At 42.7% G+C, this 18,999-nt stretch overlaps 1 protein-coding gene across 15 annotated transcripts in view; it reads right to left on the reverse strand.

The window, feature by feature from the left end:
* DYNC1I1 (dynein cytoplasmic 1 intermediate chain 1) overlaps window positions 1–18,999 on the reverse strand; it is a 287,402-nt gene that overhangs the window by 204,913 nt on the left and 63,490 nt on the right. For all 15 annotated transcript variants that reach the window (XM_071221672.1, XM_024577250.4, XM_024577251.4 and 12 more), the window contains one exon: window positions 12,224–12,339. In XM_071221672.1, coding sequence (XP_071077773.1) covers window positions 12,224–12,339 — 116 coding nt within the window. The remainder of the gene's footprint in view (window positions 1–12,223; window positions 12,340–18,999) is intronic.

The raw sequence follows: 18,999 nt of genomic DNA on the forward strand, positions 1-18,999 counted from the left end.
AATAGCCAAGACCTAATCCAGTTTGTCAGAACTAATAATAACACAAATGCGACTTCTCACACGGGGACCCATCCAAAAAGTTGACGAATGCGCGATTGTGGTGACATTCTTTAAAGGAAGATTAATAAAGTATTGCAAGATGTTACCAGCCTCACTCAGACCATGGTCGCAGCATCTAATTCCAATGAGTTGATAAAAGGTGCTATTAATAAAAAGGCACATTTGGGGCAGCTGACATAACTAATTGATCAAGTAATTTGAGTAAAAATACAAGATTTCACTAGGAAACCCGGACAGGGATGAAATCACTCAATTTTCCAAAAGCCAGAAGGCCTTGAAAAAAATAGGAGACCACAAAACACTTTTATGTCTAACCAAAACCGAATAAAATGATCCCAACATACAAATAGGCTTCAGATGATATAATGTGACGAGAGATTTCAACTATGTGGGCAAACCTTTCATTTTCTTACCCCAACATGCCAAGCCAAGGATTACCAAACTAGGGAGGGAAAAGTCCTATTTCCTCAGTGTGTCGTCTCTGTAAGGGTAGCGAGGAACAGTTTTTCCCTCTTCTTCAAATTTCACCGAACCTCAGTAAACTAATGCTCAACATAACACTTGGAGCTCAAGATCTGGGTTAAATCAAAACAAAATAAGAGAAAATGGACCCAGATGAACATGCATTTACCTAGACTGACACTTCTAATAATGGTTATTGGGAGATACATTACCACCAGCCCACCCAAGAGTCCCTCTGGCAGACAAAATCACTGCTTGTCCGGGGCACCTGAAGATGATTGGGCCACTATTTAGTTCTGCGAGATGACTCTGCTGAGGTTACCACTGTGCGAGCATAACAGCTGCTCAAACGCTCTATCCAGACACGTTAAGAAATAGGGTACATCTTTCTGCACTCTTTGTCTGGGAAAACAGGCAGACCTCAAAAGTCATCATTACTAAGAAGCCCTCAATTTTGGCAAAAACACTGTCCTGATCCATTTTACGAGGGGAAAATTGGTATTACATACCCATTTCCTCAGTCCTCCAGCACCAAAACCAAACTATTATCATTGAGATAATAGTTTAAGGAAAGGAATTTTCCAATCATTTTCTCATTTATTGTTGTAATATCCTCTGAAGGCAAGGGTTGAAAAAAGATAGGAATTTTGTGATGTCCAAACAAATCAAAATGGTTGCTCAAGAGAAAGAGGAGGGTTTTTTAAGTAGGAGCTACAGCGGAGAACATAGGAATGGAAGGGAATTTGAAATGGTAGCCCTGCAAGTAGAAAGGCACGTGTAAACGTGGGTGACCGCAGGCAGAGAGCCAAGATGGAGCCAATGGGAATTATGAGGTTAGTGATACATAAAGCAAATTCCACTCTGTGCGAACAGTTAATACATTACAAGCTCATATATTTCATATTAATACACATCTCATCCTAGTTTGCATTTTGCTTCGGAAGTAATATTACCCAGCATACCATTGTATGCATGGCCACATGGCTCACCCCAATTGCTTACTTAATCAGGAAATGTGAGGGGGCTGTCAGGGACCGCCAAATGACACCAGAGAATCATCAGGAAGAGGGAACTGAAGGTTATTCTCGCTTTCTTTGGGCTAACGACTCACCCTTTTTTGCCAGTACTAGAAAAACATTTAGCAACATCCCGAGTTTTCAATGTGCCACCCTCGCAGTGAGAATGACCACTTGCTCTGTTGAACATAAGGACACAAATTTCACACTCCAAATCTGGGACTGTTAAATGAGATCAACTCTTCTCCCATAGTTCCAAAAACTCTCATTTTATGAAAAGGAAAGCTTCTCACTCAGATAAATGCTTTCTTGCAACAAAACCATTAACAAATTATTAACAAAACTGGAACCCTGTGCTGAGAATTTTGTAGGAAATCTCATTCTTTGCTAGGGCTCTATGATAATAGTGATAGCTTCTTTCTTTTCTCTCTTTCTTTCTTTCTTTCTTTCGGGCAGGGTGGAGTGAGTGCGGGGACAGCAAGAAGTCAAGGGTATTACTCTAACTGAGCTTCACATGGAAGGAAACATCAGATGTGGGTGGGATGTACATTAAGTTGATGGAATTCTCTTAACCATATAACAGGCTTGGGGTAGATTTCTAGGCTAGGTACCAAGATGCTTAACCTATCGAAGTCCGCTTTAGATTTATACTAACTTGATTTCAGTAACACACAAAAATGTTGCACCTATGTAGCTCTATGCCCTTTCCTTCTTTTTATGCTGTTATTATATGTGATATATTTATATATGTTTCAAAGCCAACAATGCTTTGTTGTAATTATTACTTTATATAATTTTATGTATTTTAAAGAAGTTGAGAGAAAAAAGAGACCATTATATACATATAGCTTTTGTTATTTAGCTTGAGTATTTCATTTTCCTCATTTGTTCCTGGTGATTCAAATTACCATTTGGAATCATTTTCTTAGGCCAAATGCAGCCTTGCTCTCACCCACTTCCTTCATGGTGTTACTAGTGGGTTTGATTTACTGCCTGGGATCACTTGCTTCCAAGCTGAAGAACTTCCTTTGGTATTTTTATAAGGTGGGTCTGTTAGCAAGATTCTCTCACTGCTTACCTGGGAATGCCTTTATTTCACATGTCTTCATTTATTTTTCTAATCCCAGGAAAGATCTTCTTAGCTGCCTGTTTCCATGGTTCTGTTTGGGTGACCAGGTGGCCAATAGCTCAGCTTATATCTCAAATGCCTTTACCAGTTGCTTCTTAATTGCTTTACACTGTAAACTCCATTGTTTTGAGAATTTCCTTAGGACTAAACACGCCCACATTCTGTTGCAAATGAAGTCAGCTTCTTTGGGAAGAGATTCTGAGCTTTTTTATGACCTGCTTCTTTCCCTGGGAAAAATCTCTGAGCCAGGACTCTGGAGTTGGGGGAGAGAGAGTGGCATCCTTCTCTCTGAGTGACATCCCTGATCAGAACTGGGTAGCCTCTGACCTATTTGGCTTGCCTCTTCTTAAATAGAACCTCTGCTTCACACATGAACTTGAGGTAAGGGTGATAGGGGCTTCAGTATTTTTAGGATGCTGAACCCAAGGTAAAATTCCCATTCCTCAAGTCAGGCCTAGGCTGACGACGAGAGCACCCATATCTCCGCTGCACTTGCTTGGAACTTAAGCTTTGTAACAGTTAGCTTGGGGCAGAAATAGGAATGCTAATATCCTGCTCCTCCCCAGGAAGATACCACAGCCCTCCAACTGGGAGTTGGGAGGAGAGATACCTCTGTGTTCTTTGATGTAACCGTTTCAAGTGGAGTTTGCTTCCAGCTGAACTGGGGAGAGGGAGGAAAGGAGCCGGTTGTGGTTCAAACACCACAGACTGTTCTTACCCTGTTGTAGCAAGTTTTCTTGAATAAATTTTTTAAAAATTTGCTGTATGACCATGGGACCATTTCCAGAGACGTTGAATGGTTTTTATAAAAATAATTTTCACTAGTTTTACTGGAAAGCAGATCCACAGAGCTAGCTCCCCATGTTGCCATGTTGGAAGTGGAACCTTTACATACTTCTTGAGCTAGTCAACATATTAATTATTATTCTCAAGGGAACAAAAGGCTTGATATGCCCCTTAGTGTTCTTTAGTCCCAGTATTTCTTGACTCTATCATCCATCATGAGCAATGAACAAAAACGTTCTCTTCATTTCAGTGTGCAGTGAGAGTTATATTTGAAAATTATGAATGTGCCTTCCTATTTGTCTTTCTGAACACAGAAAGACACTCTAGTCTACCTAAGGCATTCACTTGCTACAGGATTTGATAGCATCTGATATAGAAGAATGAAAGGAAAACAACTGAAGATTCAGCTACTGCACTGGCTGATGTGGCTCAGTGGATTGAGCACTGGCCTACGAGCCAAAAGGTTGCTGGTTCGATTCCCAGTCAATGCACATGCCTGGGTTGTGGGACAGGTTCCCAGTTGGGAGTGTGTGAGAGGCAACCGATTGACGTATGTCTCATACATTGATGTTTCTCTCCCTCTCTTTCTCCCTCCCTTACCTCTCTCTAAAAGTAAATAAATAAAATCTCTTAAAAAAAGATTCATCTCCCTTCTCAAAAAACCGAATTTTAGAATCCCATGGTAGGATGACAGCTAGATTTAAATGAGGTAGAAAGGACATTCCAAATTCCTTTTTTTTATCATTTAAAATGTCAAAAAACAGTGAAGGTCGCTCCTTCTGTCTACTCCTTTCCTAAATGTATGGTGCAGAAATTGGTATCAGAAGACAGTCACTTGGGGAATTGGTGTTGGTTATTTTGCCCTAGTGGGGGATAAATTTATTTCCAGATAAGTGGCAATGAAAGGACTATTTAGGGAGATGAAAAAAAATTTCAAATATATCTGGTGTTCCACTTTCTGGGGGCAAGCACTGGGAAAGGTGGAGTGTTAGATGACTGAGAGAGACACGAGCATGGGGACCCTTGCACTGTATTCCTTGTCTGGGGATCTCGGAGAAGACCATTATGCAACAGGTCTCAGTCACCACAGGGTAACCAGCCTTGTTGGAGCTGACTGGAGCAGTAAGGCAGAGATAACTGGTGAGTGCGTCTGAGCCTCCCTCAGGTCATCAGAGGCATGGACATTGAATTGAGAGCCAGTCTGCCAGGAAGTCTACTGTGGTGCAATAAGGGACTATGTAGCATGGGCTGGGAATGGACTTCTAGGTCAGGGGCTAAACAGAGAACAGGATATTGACTCAGAGTCCAGAGACAATCAAATCTGAGAGAGACCAAGTCCTGCCAAGCCGAAAGAACAGCCACAGCTCACCGGCTGCACGCTGTAGCACCGCGTGCCGGTGTCCAGGTGGACAGAGAACGTCATCTCAGGGAGCAGCAGAAGTCAGCCAGCATCCTGGGAAGGACTGGCAAGAGGCACCGCCAAGGCCATCAGGTCATGTAAACCTCATCCTCTCCCCTCCGTCCTTGGCCATGACCGCAGGGAGAGAAGTAGGTGAGAGTGAGGGTCCGTGAGAATTTGAGCATTTCCGCCTAATTTTAACTGAACATACCAACTGAGTCTGCTTAAAATAAGCAAGAGATTTTTACTGAGATTGTTTAATCCACGCGTTTTTCCCATTTTTCCCTGGTAGGCAGTAACATCACAAACCACTGAGGACAAAATGAAAGAGCTGCATTCTCTCTGCACTTCTGATTTATTACATAAGGTGAGTAAACTCTGTAGCAACACTACAAGTGCAATAATATACAGCAATGTGCTGAGCACATGCTAAGTATAATTTCTATAATTTGTCTCTTTGCCTACCTTTTCTTCTTCTCATACCAGAGGGGGCATTTTGTTAAACATAGATTTTTGGGTGCCCAGTATCTGAAGACCTTTTGTTGGAAAGGAGTACAGCAAACCAGGTCAAAGTAGGGTCATAGCTCCCCCTAAGATTAAGGAAGTTGGGCCAGGGTCGTCATTCCTCTGCCTGGCCCCTCACAGGTAAGGCAGGGCAGGTACCTGAGCCTTAGCCAGTGGACTTCCATATGGCCCTTTAAACCTCGAGGGCACATGGTCAAAGTGCTGGGAGAGGTGGAGGTTTACAAGGCAGCAGTGACTACAGAGTTGAAATCCTGAGCATAGTGATGACTGTCCAATGACAGGAAGTCCAGGAGGGTTAGGTCTTCTCGCCAGGCTGAACAGGTTCCGTGGCATGGCCTTGCTATGTTAGCTCAGTTGACGTGGCTGCCATAGCAAAATGCCATAGACTGAGGCTTAAACAACAGCGATTTATTTTCTCCCAGTTCTGGAGGCTGGGAAGTCCAAGATCAAGTTACCAGCCAATTCACTTTCTCGTGGGAGCTCTCTTCCTGGCTTGCTGACTCCTCCACACTATGTCCTCACGTGGCCTTTCCTTGGTGCATATACGTGGAAAGAGAGAAAGACAGATCTCTCTTCTTCCTCTTATGAGGCCACCAACCCTATCAGATTAGGATTCTACCCTGGTGACCTCATTTAACCTTAGTTACCTCCTATAAACCCTGGTTCCCAATACAGTCTCAGTGAGGGTTAGGGCTGCCTTCTTTCTACTTCTGACCTAAATCTCTAACTTTTTGTCAATTCCATCAAGTGTCTCACATCTTTCAAACAAATCCCTTTTCTATTTCAGTTAACCAGAGTTATTTCTACTGTTGGCAACCACAATCCCAGACCGGTAAAAAAATTGGTATCAGAAGACAAGTCCCTTGGGGAATTGGTGTTGGTTATTTGCCCTAATAGGGGCTGAACGAAATGAAAATTCAGTTGGAGTTCACGAATGAGAACTTGTCAGCCGTAACAAATAACTGGATTTTTTCCTTCTGTGGTGATCTTTAATGAAGTGTCCATTGAAAAGAAGGATTTAAGGGATCAAACTGTCACGGCCATTGAATAGTGTGAATGGCGTGAAGAGTTTAAAGATGCTCGGGTGAGAGAGTGGCTTCTAATGGGACTGGACAGCTTAAAGAAGAGATGACAAGCTCAAATGTCTATATTTTAGCTCACGGCGTAGGCCCAGGGAATTTCTCTGGTTGTGATAAATGTCTACATATAGGTCTGCCAACATCAAATGCAAATTTAAAATTTTGTGGCTTCCTGACTTTATTCTGTTGAATTGCAGCCCCACCAGCTCATTTATGTGAAAGTGACAGTGCCGACCAGGAAATGATAGGAAATTGAATATAGGGGAGATACGGGGGCCTGAGAGCACCCCCAAGCCACACTCTATACAAAGCCTTGCCTGACAGCCAAAGAAGAACCACCTCCCTTCTCTGCGCATCTTCATCATTTTACATCAGGCTTCAGCTGGCTCCTTGGTTCCATCTATAGACCTTGACCGTCCTCCCTTCAACACAGGGCATCATGCCAACAGCACCTGGAGAGTAGGCTGGACTGGTACCTCCACTATTTTGTTACAGCATCGGTAGGCTACAGGATGGGAGACAAATCTTTAAAAATACAGAGACCTGCTACTTCAGAAAACTTTCTATGGGTCTAGTGATCTGTTAAACTCCAAAGTATATGGCAAGTACCTTGTTTCTATTATGCTAAGAATCATATTGCTTAGGGGGTCATTCTGGCTTTTGCAAGCAACATAGTCAACATGTGCATGTACTTATTTAATCCATTTACCAGGTGACTCAAAGGGTTCCTACTTTTAAGTGGCTTACTACTTAGAAAGTATAGTCCAGCTCATCCAGTGGTGCCCATACGTTCTGGGGAGAATTGGACAAGTTGCTCTAAAGGAAATCACGGAAAAGGTCCTTAGACTTCAGAGCAATAGTGTAGCCACTTCATTATATTATTATTCTTTTGAGAGATAGGTGGTGGTTTGCCACTGATCCCAAGGAGAGACTAAAGGAATATCAACACCGGCTATATCATTTCATTGTCTAACATAAATCAAGAACTAAACCATCCAAGCTCTCATGGCTAATAGTTGAAAAGTGGTTCAGAGATAGAGAAAACAATGAGCTTTTTAAAAAACCAGAACATTTTGACTACTTCACGTAAATACTATCTTTAAAAAATAATGCCTGGAATGTATATGTTCCTTAGGTAGTTTTCCCCGCTTTGGTCTTTCAAGGGACTTGCCAAGATATGAGATTAACATTGTGTAAAGAAAGCTAATCTCCCCAGAGAGGATCCCTCAATCCCTGACTTTATTAACATGGGCCCGGAGGCTCTACAGTTTGTTCTGAAAGAGGATTAACACTTTAAACCAGTGTCAAAGGGGAAATAGCAGGCATACTTCAAGGAAGCAAAAAAAAAAAAAAAAAAAAAAGGCAGATGTCAATCTCTCCCTGGAATAGTGTCAGTTCTTTTCTAAGGAACAGAAGCTAAAAATAAGATTCGTGTGTGTCATCTTCACGAGGGAGTTTTAATTTGCAACCCAGATGCCACCAGGGCTTGCCTCCGAACACACGGCTGATCTAAATAACAAGTTCAGAGAAAGTGTGCAAGGTCCAGGAGATTGGAAGCAACTGAGGTGGCTGAGCGAAGGCTACAACACCATGGCCTGTTTTCTCCCAGCTCATCTGCAGGTGTTTCAGAATTGGCTCCCATTAGGAAGGCTCTAAGAACGATCTGCTTTCAAATGTAAGGCCCCAAATCAATATTTCCAGTTAGGTTCTCTGGAAAATCACTTCACTTGGCAATTTTGTATGAAAGAATTATGTTCCCGGGGCCACCAAGATATAGGAAATTTAGGACTAAACTGTCAGCAGTTGAGAAGTCAAATCTTAATTTTGATCTCCCCTCACTTCTTGTAAAATAAGAGGGGAGCAGCAAAGGTGTAGACACCTGACAAAGTCATATGTGGCCTTTGGTAGTCCTTGGGGCCGCACGGAGACAGGGTAAAAGAAATGACTGACCCAATGAATTTGTGAACTATTCGCACTGCAGGGAACACCCAGAGGGGTCTCCACACTGCCTCCTCACACTGATGTTTCTCTCCCTCTCTTTCTCCTTCCCTTCCCCTCTCTCTAAAAATAAATAAAATCTGAAATGAAAAAAACCCTATAAAACTGATGTAGCCTTAATGCATGGATCATACTCCATCCTCCCTGAAATGCAACAAGCAGTTTCTCTTCCTTCTTTTTTATTCCTCTAGGACCCTCTCCTTCTTCATTTCTTCCATTGTTATCTACTAAGCCCCTGCTTTGTGCCAGGCACTCTGTTGGCCCTGGAGGTTAAAAAAAAAAAAAAAGACACTAAGCCTTCAAGGAGATCACAGTCTACAGTCTAAAAGAAGGTAGGCATTTAAACAAAAATCAAATACAGAATGATAAGGGGAAAATGAACTGTGCCCATATGAGGGGGGACATCAACTGGAAGTGGAACTACCAAGGAGCTGACCCTTGATTGTGGTCCTGAAGGAAGGCAAACAGGCAGATGGCATTAGGGGCGGGGAGACAGTATATGCAAGTGTATTGAGGCATGAGGCTGCACAGCACCTTGGAAAATGCAAGAAAACTGGTCTTTCTTGGATACAAGAAATAGGTCATGAGAGGGAAGTGAAGGGAGGTGGGGTGACCAACATGAGGTCACTGATTTCCAATTTATAAGTTTTCAGACAGCTGAAGAGGAAGATCAGCTAACCCTTCGAAACTATCAACAGGTTGTATGAGTCTCCTGTACCTCTTCCTCCCTCCAGGTGGGTTTGCATCTTTCCAGTAGGTTACTAAATTCCCATTCTGCCAGGGGTCATTATAGGACTTGGAGTTTCTAGGAAGCCTGGCCTCATCTTTGTCACTCAACAGCATTTGTTGGGTGTCTATTATGAGACAGCACTTTCCTTAATAAAGATGAAGAGACTGGCTTCATAACTAGTATCAGGACCTCATTGTCAGGAAAGAAAGATATCAATAACAGGCAAGGCAGAGGTAGTTTGGCAGGGAATCATTTTTTTTTTCCTTTCTTACTCCTTGGGAATAAAAAGCATGTGTTTAAAATATCTGTGGGGCAGAGAGATCCAGCTTTCCCCAAGTCAGTGTTTCCTAATCTCAGCCTTCTTTCTCTTCAGCTAACGACCTGGAGCAGAGAGGGAAGGTCTAAACTGTATTGGGGGGGAAAAAAACAATGTTCACGCAGACATCATTCCTAAATCTTCCTGGTTTAAATCACTCTCTGGAGAGTTTCTCGTAACAGGTCACTAGGACCACAGATGAAGAGACTGTTCAATTGAGTACATGGCGGAGAAAAGAGTGAAGCTTGGGCAAATCCCAAGCACCTTCCCCTTCATTTTAAAGAATAAAATGGGGCCATGTAAAAAATTAAATGCACAAGAACCGCCTTAGATGTAGAACGCATCAGTGCTCTGAGATCATTAGTTTGAATATATTAAATTGACCATAGTTGCATAATGACTTTAAAAAATAATCATCATTCCTTCACAGGCAATAATGAGCTAAAGTGAATCGTATACACACCACAGCTTTAAATATCATCCATTCAGGGGCCTCACTGTGTCACAGATTCAGTAGTTCGTTGTTCCTGCCGCTAAAGGGCTGCAGTTGTCGTGAAGACATTGCCAGGGCTCAAGCCCCCAGTCTGGAAGCCAACCCAAACCTGCCACATGGTAGATCCTCGCTGCTGACTGCTGCCCCCTGCTGGCCCCCGCCCTCCCTCTGCCACCTCCCTTCACAGAGCAGGTGAAAGGTAAGCACTGGGCACCTTCATCAGCCCGGTGGCTGGGTGACTCCTGGCCGCCAAAGGTCAAGGGGTCATCTGCAGAGAGAGGACAATTGGCTGAACCCAAATCCAAAGTTCTTCCTGTCTAAACCCCTTGGGAATGGCTTTAATGTCTAGGGCTATAGTAACTAGTTTTGAGCTCCCGTCTGTATTATGGAATCTGAACTACTGAAACGCTCATCACCACAAAATGCTCTATGAGTCTTATTAACAGAACAGAATATAACGGACTTCTGCCAATAGCTGAGAAATAAATTCCTTCTGTCCTGCTGCTTGGCCCACAGCATAATGAGGCTCCCGGCTCCCCCGCTCCCGGGTTCTCTCTGCAGTAATAAAGCGAAATGCACAGCCTTTTCCTTTTGATGTGTCCAGTTTAAAGTCTGGAGTTGATGCCTGTTCATCCTTAATTTATCTTCCCTTGTAAATATTCCTGTACCTTTTCCAATACATGAAGTCTACACATTTTCAAAAAAAGAAGTTCACTCCTTCTCCTATTTCAGTTGTATAACTTTATGTTATGAGTCAAATTTGGGGCTAAGTAAACACAGCTTGGGCTACAGTCTGCAAATACCTTTGGCAGCAAATTAACTCAAACAAATGTTTGGGTTGGGTGGTGAGTCTGTTTTTTAACGATCTTCCTGATCTGCCTGGAGGCCCAAGGATAGACTAGGTAAGCTCCCCAAGGCTTTTCTAACTTTGTATTTTCTGCCACATTAATGTACAGGCCTCACGTTTGTTGCAGCGGGTGGTCTCAAATTTCACCACCAGAGGGTGCTACGTGTTTGCTTCTAAACAGGCATCTCATCATCACACTTGAAAAATGGAGGCCCTGCTACCAAAGAATGGAATGGTCCCCCTGCCAGCCAGCGTTACCCAGGAAAGGGTTTCATGAGACCTGCAGGCCACACTCTATTTCAAGGAATCAGATTTCACTTTGCTTTTGACCTGATGTGTTTAAACACGAAATTGAAAAGCTTTCACAAACCAAACTGCACTGATTTATATATTTGCCGTAAACCAAGCAGGGAATGTGAATCGTTTTTCATTCTCACGGCTTTTTCGCAGTGCTGACTACGTAACAACAGTGAAACCAGAGTTCTGGCAGCCTCTTCACCGCACCACGCAATCAAACAACGTAAAGTAAAAGAAGAATGTGCTTAGCTAGAACAATAATACTGTTCTCAAACAGTGCAAACTTTGCTTCTCCCATTTTAAGTATCCACAGGTCCCCCTTCTGCTCAGGTGTAATTTTGGACTTCCAGGGAGTGTTTTGATTTATCAGCTTCAACTTCTCTTATGAATGTACTTTTTGGATCCACTGAGATTTGAATGTAAATTTTCCACATGATGTTCCTGGTATGTATGAAGGAGGCATGAGCTCAATTCCCAGTCAACTCTGCTGAGCTTGCACTGAAAAGCTTTTCAAATTATGGTAAAGTTAGCAAAGCGAATCCGGGGTCAGCAAAGTTTTTCTGTACAGCACCAGATTAAAGCTTTTGGGCTATGTGAGCCATAAATTCTCTGTCACAGCCACTCACCCTGAGCATTGTAGCCAGAAAGCAACCATGCGAACACAGGCAACTGGGTGTGGCTGTATCCTACAACACTGTTTTGAGGAACAGGTGGTAGGCTGTAGTTTGCTGACTCTCACAAATGAATCTTAATGTACCCATTCTTCTTATTGATAAAGTTTGGAAAAGTTTCTATTGTATCACCCTTTGGCGATTCCCCCAACCTCCCACAGTGTTGACAAAGTGTGACCTCACTAAGTTATCCGTGTTCAAGTTCATGGGTCCTTTGGAGGAGTACCATGGGGTTCCCTTTTTAGAGCTTTCAAAATCAGAGATGAAGGAGACTTAAGCCTTCGGTGTGTCATTGGTCATTGCGTTTGTGTCCTTTGACGATCTCGTAACAACAGAGGAAACCGACAAGGAGGATGTGACTCCCTGGCAATTTCTCCAAAGATAATATGGAAAGTAAACAAAGGACATAGTTCACCTTCGGACTGATGTGTAGCCAGAGGAGTCTGCGTTTCCTTGGAGTAGGACACTACTTCCCTGGGCAGGAAGTCCACTTGGGTGACCTTCGACACTCCCAGCTTATGTAGTCTTCGTCTGCAAGTAACAAAGGACAAATGCTTAGAGAGGGATGGCGTTCCATGCAGAAGAGCTATCAGTAATAAAACAAAGGACCACAGCAAGACCCAAATACCCTAAGCTTCTGCTACAAGGGTCAGGGTGAGCAAGTAGAACTGACCCTGGGCTGGAACTCAGGACACTTGGGTTCTTGGCCCATTTTGGCTTTAATTTCCTGGGTGATGTCTAATGGGTCTCTCATGGTGACTGTCAGTTTTTCTATCTGTAATACAAGGTGTTGGTGCAGCTCACACGAGACCCCTTCCATTCTGAGCATCTCTGATTTTGCTTGATTTAAATTCACAAGGGGAATTTTCATTTGCAATATAAAACTCTAGTCTCTTAGGTGAAAGGGACAAAAAAAAGGGATGTGTTTCAAATGTGAAGAAAAGAGAGATTAGATTCCTTGGTGGAGTAACATGTTCTCCATGTGGCAATGAGAAGATACCCCAAGGGGGAGCATAACACTTCTCCTTCCTTAAGAAAGTAACTCACCCAGATCAGCATGTGAATTTGTTTAAAGACACATCGATATAGTACAGAAGAGTGGAGAGGGCACAGGGCTAACACCAATGAAGTTTTAGTTTGGAATTCCCACGTGACCATGTGAAGAATCATTTCTGAATGGTTCTGGAGCACCTTGAGTGTTCTCGTTATCCTTCATTTGTATGAGGCACACAGGCAACACCATCATCACCTCTGGCTTATAGATGAGGAGAGTGAGGACCAGGGCTGAAATACCATTGGCCCGAGTCCTGGTCCAGGGCTTCCTCTGGGAAGCCAGACTCCTACCTAAGGCTCCTGATGGTGATTTCCAGACTACTGTGAAAGTGCTTCCTGAGTCACCCAGGAAACCTTCCTCACGAAAGCAGCATACTGGTGGTGAAGCACATACGCTCTAGCCCCACACTTAGCCGTGTGTGTGACCTTGAACAAGTTATCTAACCTCTCTGTGCCTCAGTTTCCTCATCTGTAAAATGGAGATATTACTAGTGCTTACTATTAGGAATGTATATGGACCACATACATATAACATAGATATTATCTACATACGTAGACATAATTTACAGGCATAAATCTACGATATTTTCTAAAACAGTGTTTTTGTATACACATTTAGTATTCATATTGAACATATCTTATCATATTTCTTAAATATTTATAGGTATGCAGTGCCTGTGTGAAAGAGAGAGGGAGAAAAAGAGAAACGGGAAATAAGCATTTAGCCCAAACCCCCCATTCTCTAGCTCGCTGGGGTCAGCAGAAGCACACTCCGTTCACACTATCATCTTTAACTATTACTAGCACATGGCATAGACTCATTGTACTTATGTTTTTAGTAGCAGTCATAATAAAATGAAAGAAAATGCATAGCACAGCCAGGAATTTCTACACACAACTTCCCAACCATTCTTGGAAAACAAAATTCCTTCTTTTCTGTGACTTGCTGAGCAACTGAGATGAGACCTAGAATGCACGCAGAGGAGACATAAGCATGCAGGGCCAGTCTGCAGAACAAGCCCGGCTGGCCGCCTAGGCAGTCCCAGTGAGCAGGACTCTGCTGAGCTCCACACGCTGGGGCTACAGCGGCCCCACCCACCCAGGGGTCCGGATCGTGGAGTGCAAGGAGGGTCAGGCTGGGCCCCCAACCCTTCCATGCAGCCTCCTCACACAGAATCAGGGGACAATGCATAAAATGTACTGAAAACGAAAGTACCAAGCAAGGTAAAAAGTTCTAACTTTCAAAGTAATAAATTCAGGTACGGTTTTGAAGCCTTCTTGGGCCAGCGATGGGTGTTTCCCTTCCTGAAAGGGGTCTTTCTTCAGGCATGTGAAGAAGAAAACATGAGAAGACACCCCATGACAGCTCGAGGCAGAGAAGTTCCTGCTGTTGAATAGCCCAGCACACCTTCTGAAACCCCGAGAGGCCAGTCTTCACCACAAGGAAAGAGCTGGAAAAGAAGCATGGACCGGTAATGCCCCCACCACTTCGAATTGGCATGGCGAGGTCACCCTGCATCTTAGGCCTCAGTGGGCTGCTACATGAGGCCCAGAGACCCCCCCATCCCATGAAGAGGCACCTGCACCTGCAGGCAGGGATTCCAGTGCATCTTGCTCTGGATGTAATATAAGCTGTACGCCTCCCCCATTGTCTTATTATCGGGTGACCAGAAGCAGGCAGCGAGCAGTAGGAGGCTGATCTGCAATTTTATAACCCATCACAGTAAACTAAAAGCAACTAGTATACTGTCATGGTTAAGTCACGTACGCATACAGAAAATGGGTTCAAATCCCTGCTTGTCACTTAGCAGCCAAATGGTGTGTGAAAGCTTCGGACAAGTGACAAACTCCTCTAAGCCTCAGGCTTCCTGTTTGTAAAATGGGTACATATCAGTGAGTTATTAAGAAGATTAAATGAAGCTAATACTTGTAAAGCACTTAATTTAGTGCCTGGTACACAGTAAGCAGCTCCCATCTCAAGCAGCTCTGCTTTTAATTTATCTTTGTGACTTATAATGATGCTTCTTTGTTTTTGAAAATCAGAGAAGCCAGGTTTATGAATGTTCTAAATATAAGTTTTTTTAAAATAGTAGATCTGATGGTAAATCTGCCAATAAAACATAAGAATCACACTCCTAATTTCTTGGTATGGGCACATGGATAGGTCTTGGTTGCTTGGGGAGTCCATTCACTTTTTCTTTAACTAAAAATATTATTACCATGAAACTTCTCAGTTTTCACAACTTAGCTTGGAGAAGTGGTCTTATCCCACTAAACAAGTTACTTTCTTTTCTCAATAATTATAGAAAAGTTTCAACCAGTTCCTCACTGCTGTGCTCAGGAGTTCATGACCCTAAATCAAGCCTGACCACCACAAATAAATTAAAAAGTTCAGTTGTGATCATGTGATTTTCCCAATGTGATCAGTTGATACATTGATAGATTTATGGTCCTTCTTTCTTGAGGATGATTCTGTCTCAAATGATTTATAATTTTAAAGCAATTCCTCATATACCACTTTTTACAGGGCGCTGGTAGGTTACTGTATGTTTCCATACAGTCTCCAGATTGATTAAGAAGCAATCAGGGTGAGGTCAACTTCCATCCTCACCCTGTCACATGTCAATGTGTTCATCTCTTTCCACGTCTGACCTGACCGCAAACTTATTTACCTCTTTCTGATTATCTCTGTACCCTGGGCCTTAGCTCACTGTCTGGTACAAAGCAAGCACTAAATAAATATTTGAAAAAGAAAGGGAGGGGAAAGGAGAAGAACTAGAGGAGGAAGAGGCAGAAGGTAGGATATGGAAACATAAATAGAGACTTCAATTATCTGTGCAATGGTGGGCATGGCATTATTATTAAATCATAGTGAGCATTTTCACCTTGGTAATTTATTCTAAAATAAGAGGCTTTGACATTTTAAATATTAAATATGCCAAATTAGATGTATATAATGTTCTAAATAACTGTAAGAAAATGATTCAAAATCATTTAAGAAGTATAGGCCTCATGTATTCGGATTCGTTGTGGCATTTAACAGATACAGAGAAAACCAGATGGAGAAGTCCTAGAAAAGAGGTTCCCAGAGTGTGGTCCCTGACCGCCAGCAGCAGCACCTGGGAACAGGTCAGAAAGCAAACTCACAACCTATTGAACCAGAAACTCTGGGAGGGGGGAGGGTCCAGCAATCTGGGTTTCACCCCACCCACCCTGTGATTCTGATGCTCACAAAAGGCTGAATACCGCTGATTTATAAATATTCGAGTGTAAAGATAGAGATTCATTGTTTAACTAGATTCACTTGGACCTCCCCACCTTGTAGCCAAACCCCAGAGGATGAGGCTTTAGTCCCACCTTAAATAGGGGAGATGTCTCTGGGCCCCCGCAGATAAAGCACTATGAGAGGGGCCCGGTGCACCGATGAGCAGAGGTGGAATAGAGGGTGAGCGGATGGGTGTCAGGCAAAGGAGGCTGCGGTGTACAAAATATTAAAGGATTGGTACCCGGGTCTGTCCTAGATCTAAAACTAAAAAAGTCAGCCAGGGGATGCCCGAGATGCTGGGGGCGGGGGAGGCAGAACCACCATCCCTCAGAGGCTGACCTGGCATGGACCTAAACTGACGTGAGGCCCACATCTCCCCAGGGCTAGGACTGGGCTCCCCACTAAAAGTTCTGGAAGCTTTTTCTCCATCTGGTCCTAACAACTTGGCTGAGCAAGCTGGCTGAGCAAAGCCATACTGTGTGAAAGTTGAAACGTTTCTTGACACAGAATAAAAACTGAAGCTCTTTGCAGTTTGAGGTTATTTGCCAGCACTCAAGGGGTGAAGATTTCCAGTCCACCACCAGCACAGTCCCGTCTCCTCAGGTGTGTCCATTTGCCCTTGGTTGGACATTATGAATCAGAGGACGATGACTGCCTTGCATGAATCACTGTCCCAGTTCCCCTTTCTGTTTCTGGATCACTTGAGATGTCTTCAGCTATCCACCCACAATAAGGTTAGCATAGCTTTGCTCCATACTTATGAAGTTTCACTTTCCAAGGAAGATGAAGTGCAAAGTGAGACTGAAACATGGCCAATGATGTCCACCAGAGTTGAAGAAAGTTGCGGTTATGCAGGCTTACTCCCAAATGAAAAGATTCTGTCCTTAACAGCACGAGACACATGTATAACGCCATTGGAATTCTAATACATATGCACTACATGGGGCTTCTCCCATTTCAAAGATGCAGAAAATTCAGAGTGGGAGGCCCTGGGTCTGTCCCTATCTTTTTTACAGACCTCTGTTCCTCCCAAAGCTGTGAACAAGAGAACCTCAGCTTCTGAGGGCACTGACCCGGGACCTGAAAATATGGAGAGTCACTGTTTCATGACATACATGTGGCATTCTGAAGAAAACACATTAGACGTCAAAAAAAACAACTATGATCTAGTTGCCTTTAAGGATAAAGGTAAAGAATTTAAATGGGAAAATAATTTTGACATGACAAGGATATGCGTTGGGGGTGGTTATAAATAGTAAGTGAAAGCAAAGCTCTTTTAAGATCAAGGCTGGCTTACTTTTGTTATTGAAATAAAATTTACATACTATAAATCTCCGCTTCAGAGCATACAGTTCAGTGTTTTTTAGGACATTCACAAAGTTGTGTAAACTCACTACTGTCTAATTACACTAACTTTTTGTTACCTCCCAAAGAGTCCCTGGCAACCATTAGTCTATTTTCCACCTACTTTCATGTATGTAGACTAATACAATAGGTCGTCTTTCGTGTCTTGCTTTTCACTTAGTGTAATCTTTTAAGGTTCACCCATGTCATAGCATGTAGCAGCATGACATTCTTTTTTATTGATGAATCATAATTCCATTGTATGGATCTACCATGTGACTGTTAGTCCATTCATCAGCGGGTGGACATTTAGGTTGTTTTCACTGTTGTCTATTATAAATAATGCTGGTATGAACATTTGTGTACAAATTTTTATGTGGGTGTATTATGTAACTTCTCTTAGAATTCCCATGTAAACAGGAGTAGCACTGCTGGGCTATACGGTAATTCTCTGCCTAACTTTTTGAGGAAAGGCCAAACTGTTTTTGGAAGGGGCTGCACCATCTTTCATTCTCACTAGCAGTGTACAGGGTTCTAATTTCTCCACATCCTTGTCAACCCTTATTACTGTCTTTCTTTTTATAGCCATTGAGTTATTGAGCATGAAGTGGTAACCCACCGTGATTTTGATCTGCATTTCCCTGCCAGCTAATGCTGTCAAACATCTTTTCACTTGCTTATTGGCCATTTGTGTACCTTCTTTGGAGAAATGCCTTTGCCCATTTTAACATTGTGTTATTTGTCTTTTTTATTGCTGAGTTGTGAGAGATTTTCATAAATTTTGGATATTAGACCCTTATCTGATATATGATTTGCAAATACTTTCTCCCATTTTGTGGGTCGCCTTTCTACTTTCTTGATGGTGTCTTTTGAAGTACTAAAGTTTTAAATTTTAATAAAGTCAGTTCATCTATGTTTTCATTGGCTGCTTGTGCTTTTGGTCTCATTGCTAGGAAACCACTGCCCAATCTAAGATCATGAATTTATACCGACTTGACTTTAATTTATGTTTTATCTTCTAAGAGTTTTATAGTTTTAGCTCTGACATTGAGGTCTTTGATCTATGTTTGAGTTAATTTTGCATATGGTGTGAAGTAGCGGTCTGATTTCATTTATTTGCATGTGGCTCTTCAGTTGCCCCATGCTTAATTTTTCTTAATATTCAGTGGCCAGATTGGGCAGGGGAGATGAAAAAGGCTTTTGTCATGAATATTGATCATCAGTGATGCCCACTGGCCTCAACCAGTAGCCAAATCTGACTGTGGGAGGATGGATTCAAGAGGAACCTCATCACCTGAAAGCTTCCCAAGGCTCAGGCAAGCTTGCAGAGCACCTGAGCATAAGTATCATCCAATTCTTTCTGAATCAGTTAGACACAGTTTAACTCAGGTTCCGATGTTCTCATTTCAGACCACAGTGAATTCCACATGGCAAACTTGATGTTTCGCATTTCACATTCAAGATAAGTAAATAATGTTGCATAAATACTGCTGAACTATCTCTACTGGACACACAAAGGAACCTCATGT

This window comes from Desmodus rotundus, chromosome 6, assembly GCF_022682495.2.
Source record: "Desmodus rotundus isolate HL8 chromosome 6, HLdesRot8A.1, whole genome shotgun sequence".
In the NCBI taxonomy this organism is placed as follows: domain Eukaryota; kingdom Metazoa; phylum Chordata; class Mammalia; order Chiroptera; family Phyllostomidae; genus Desmodus; species Desmodus rotundus.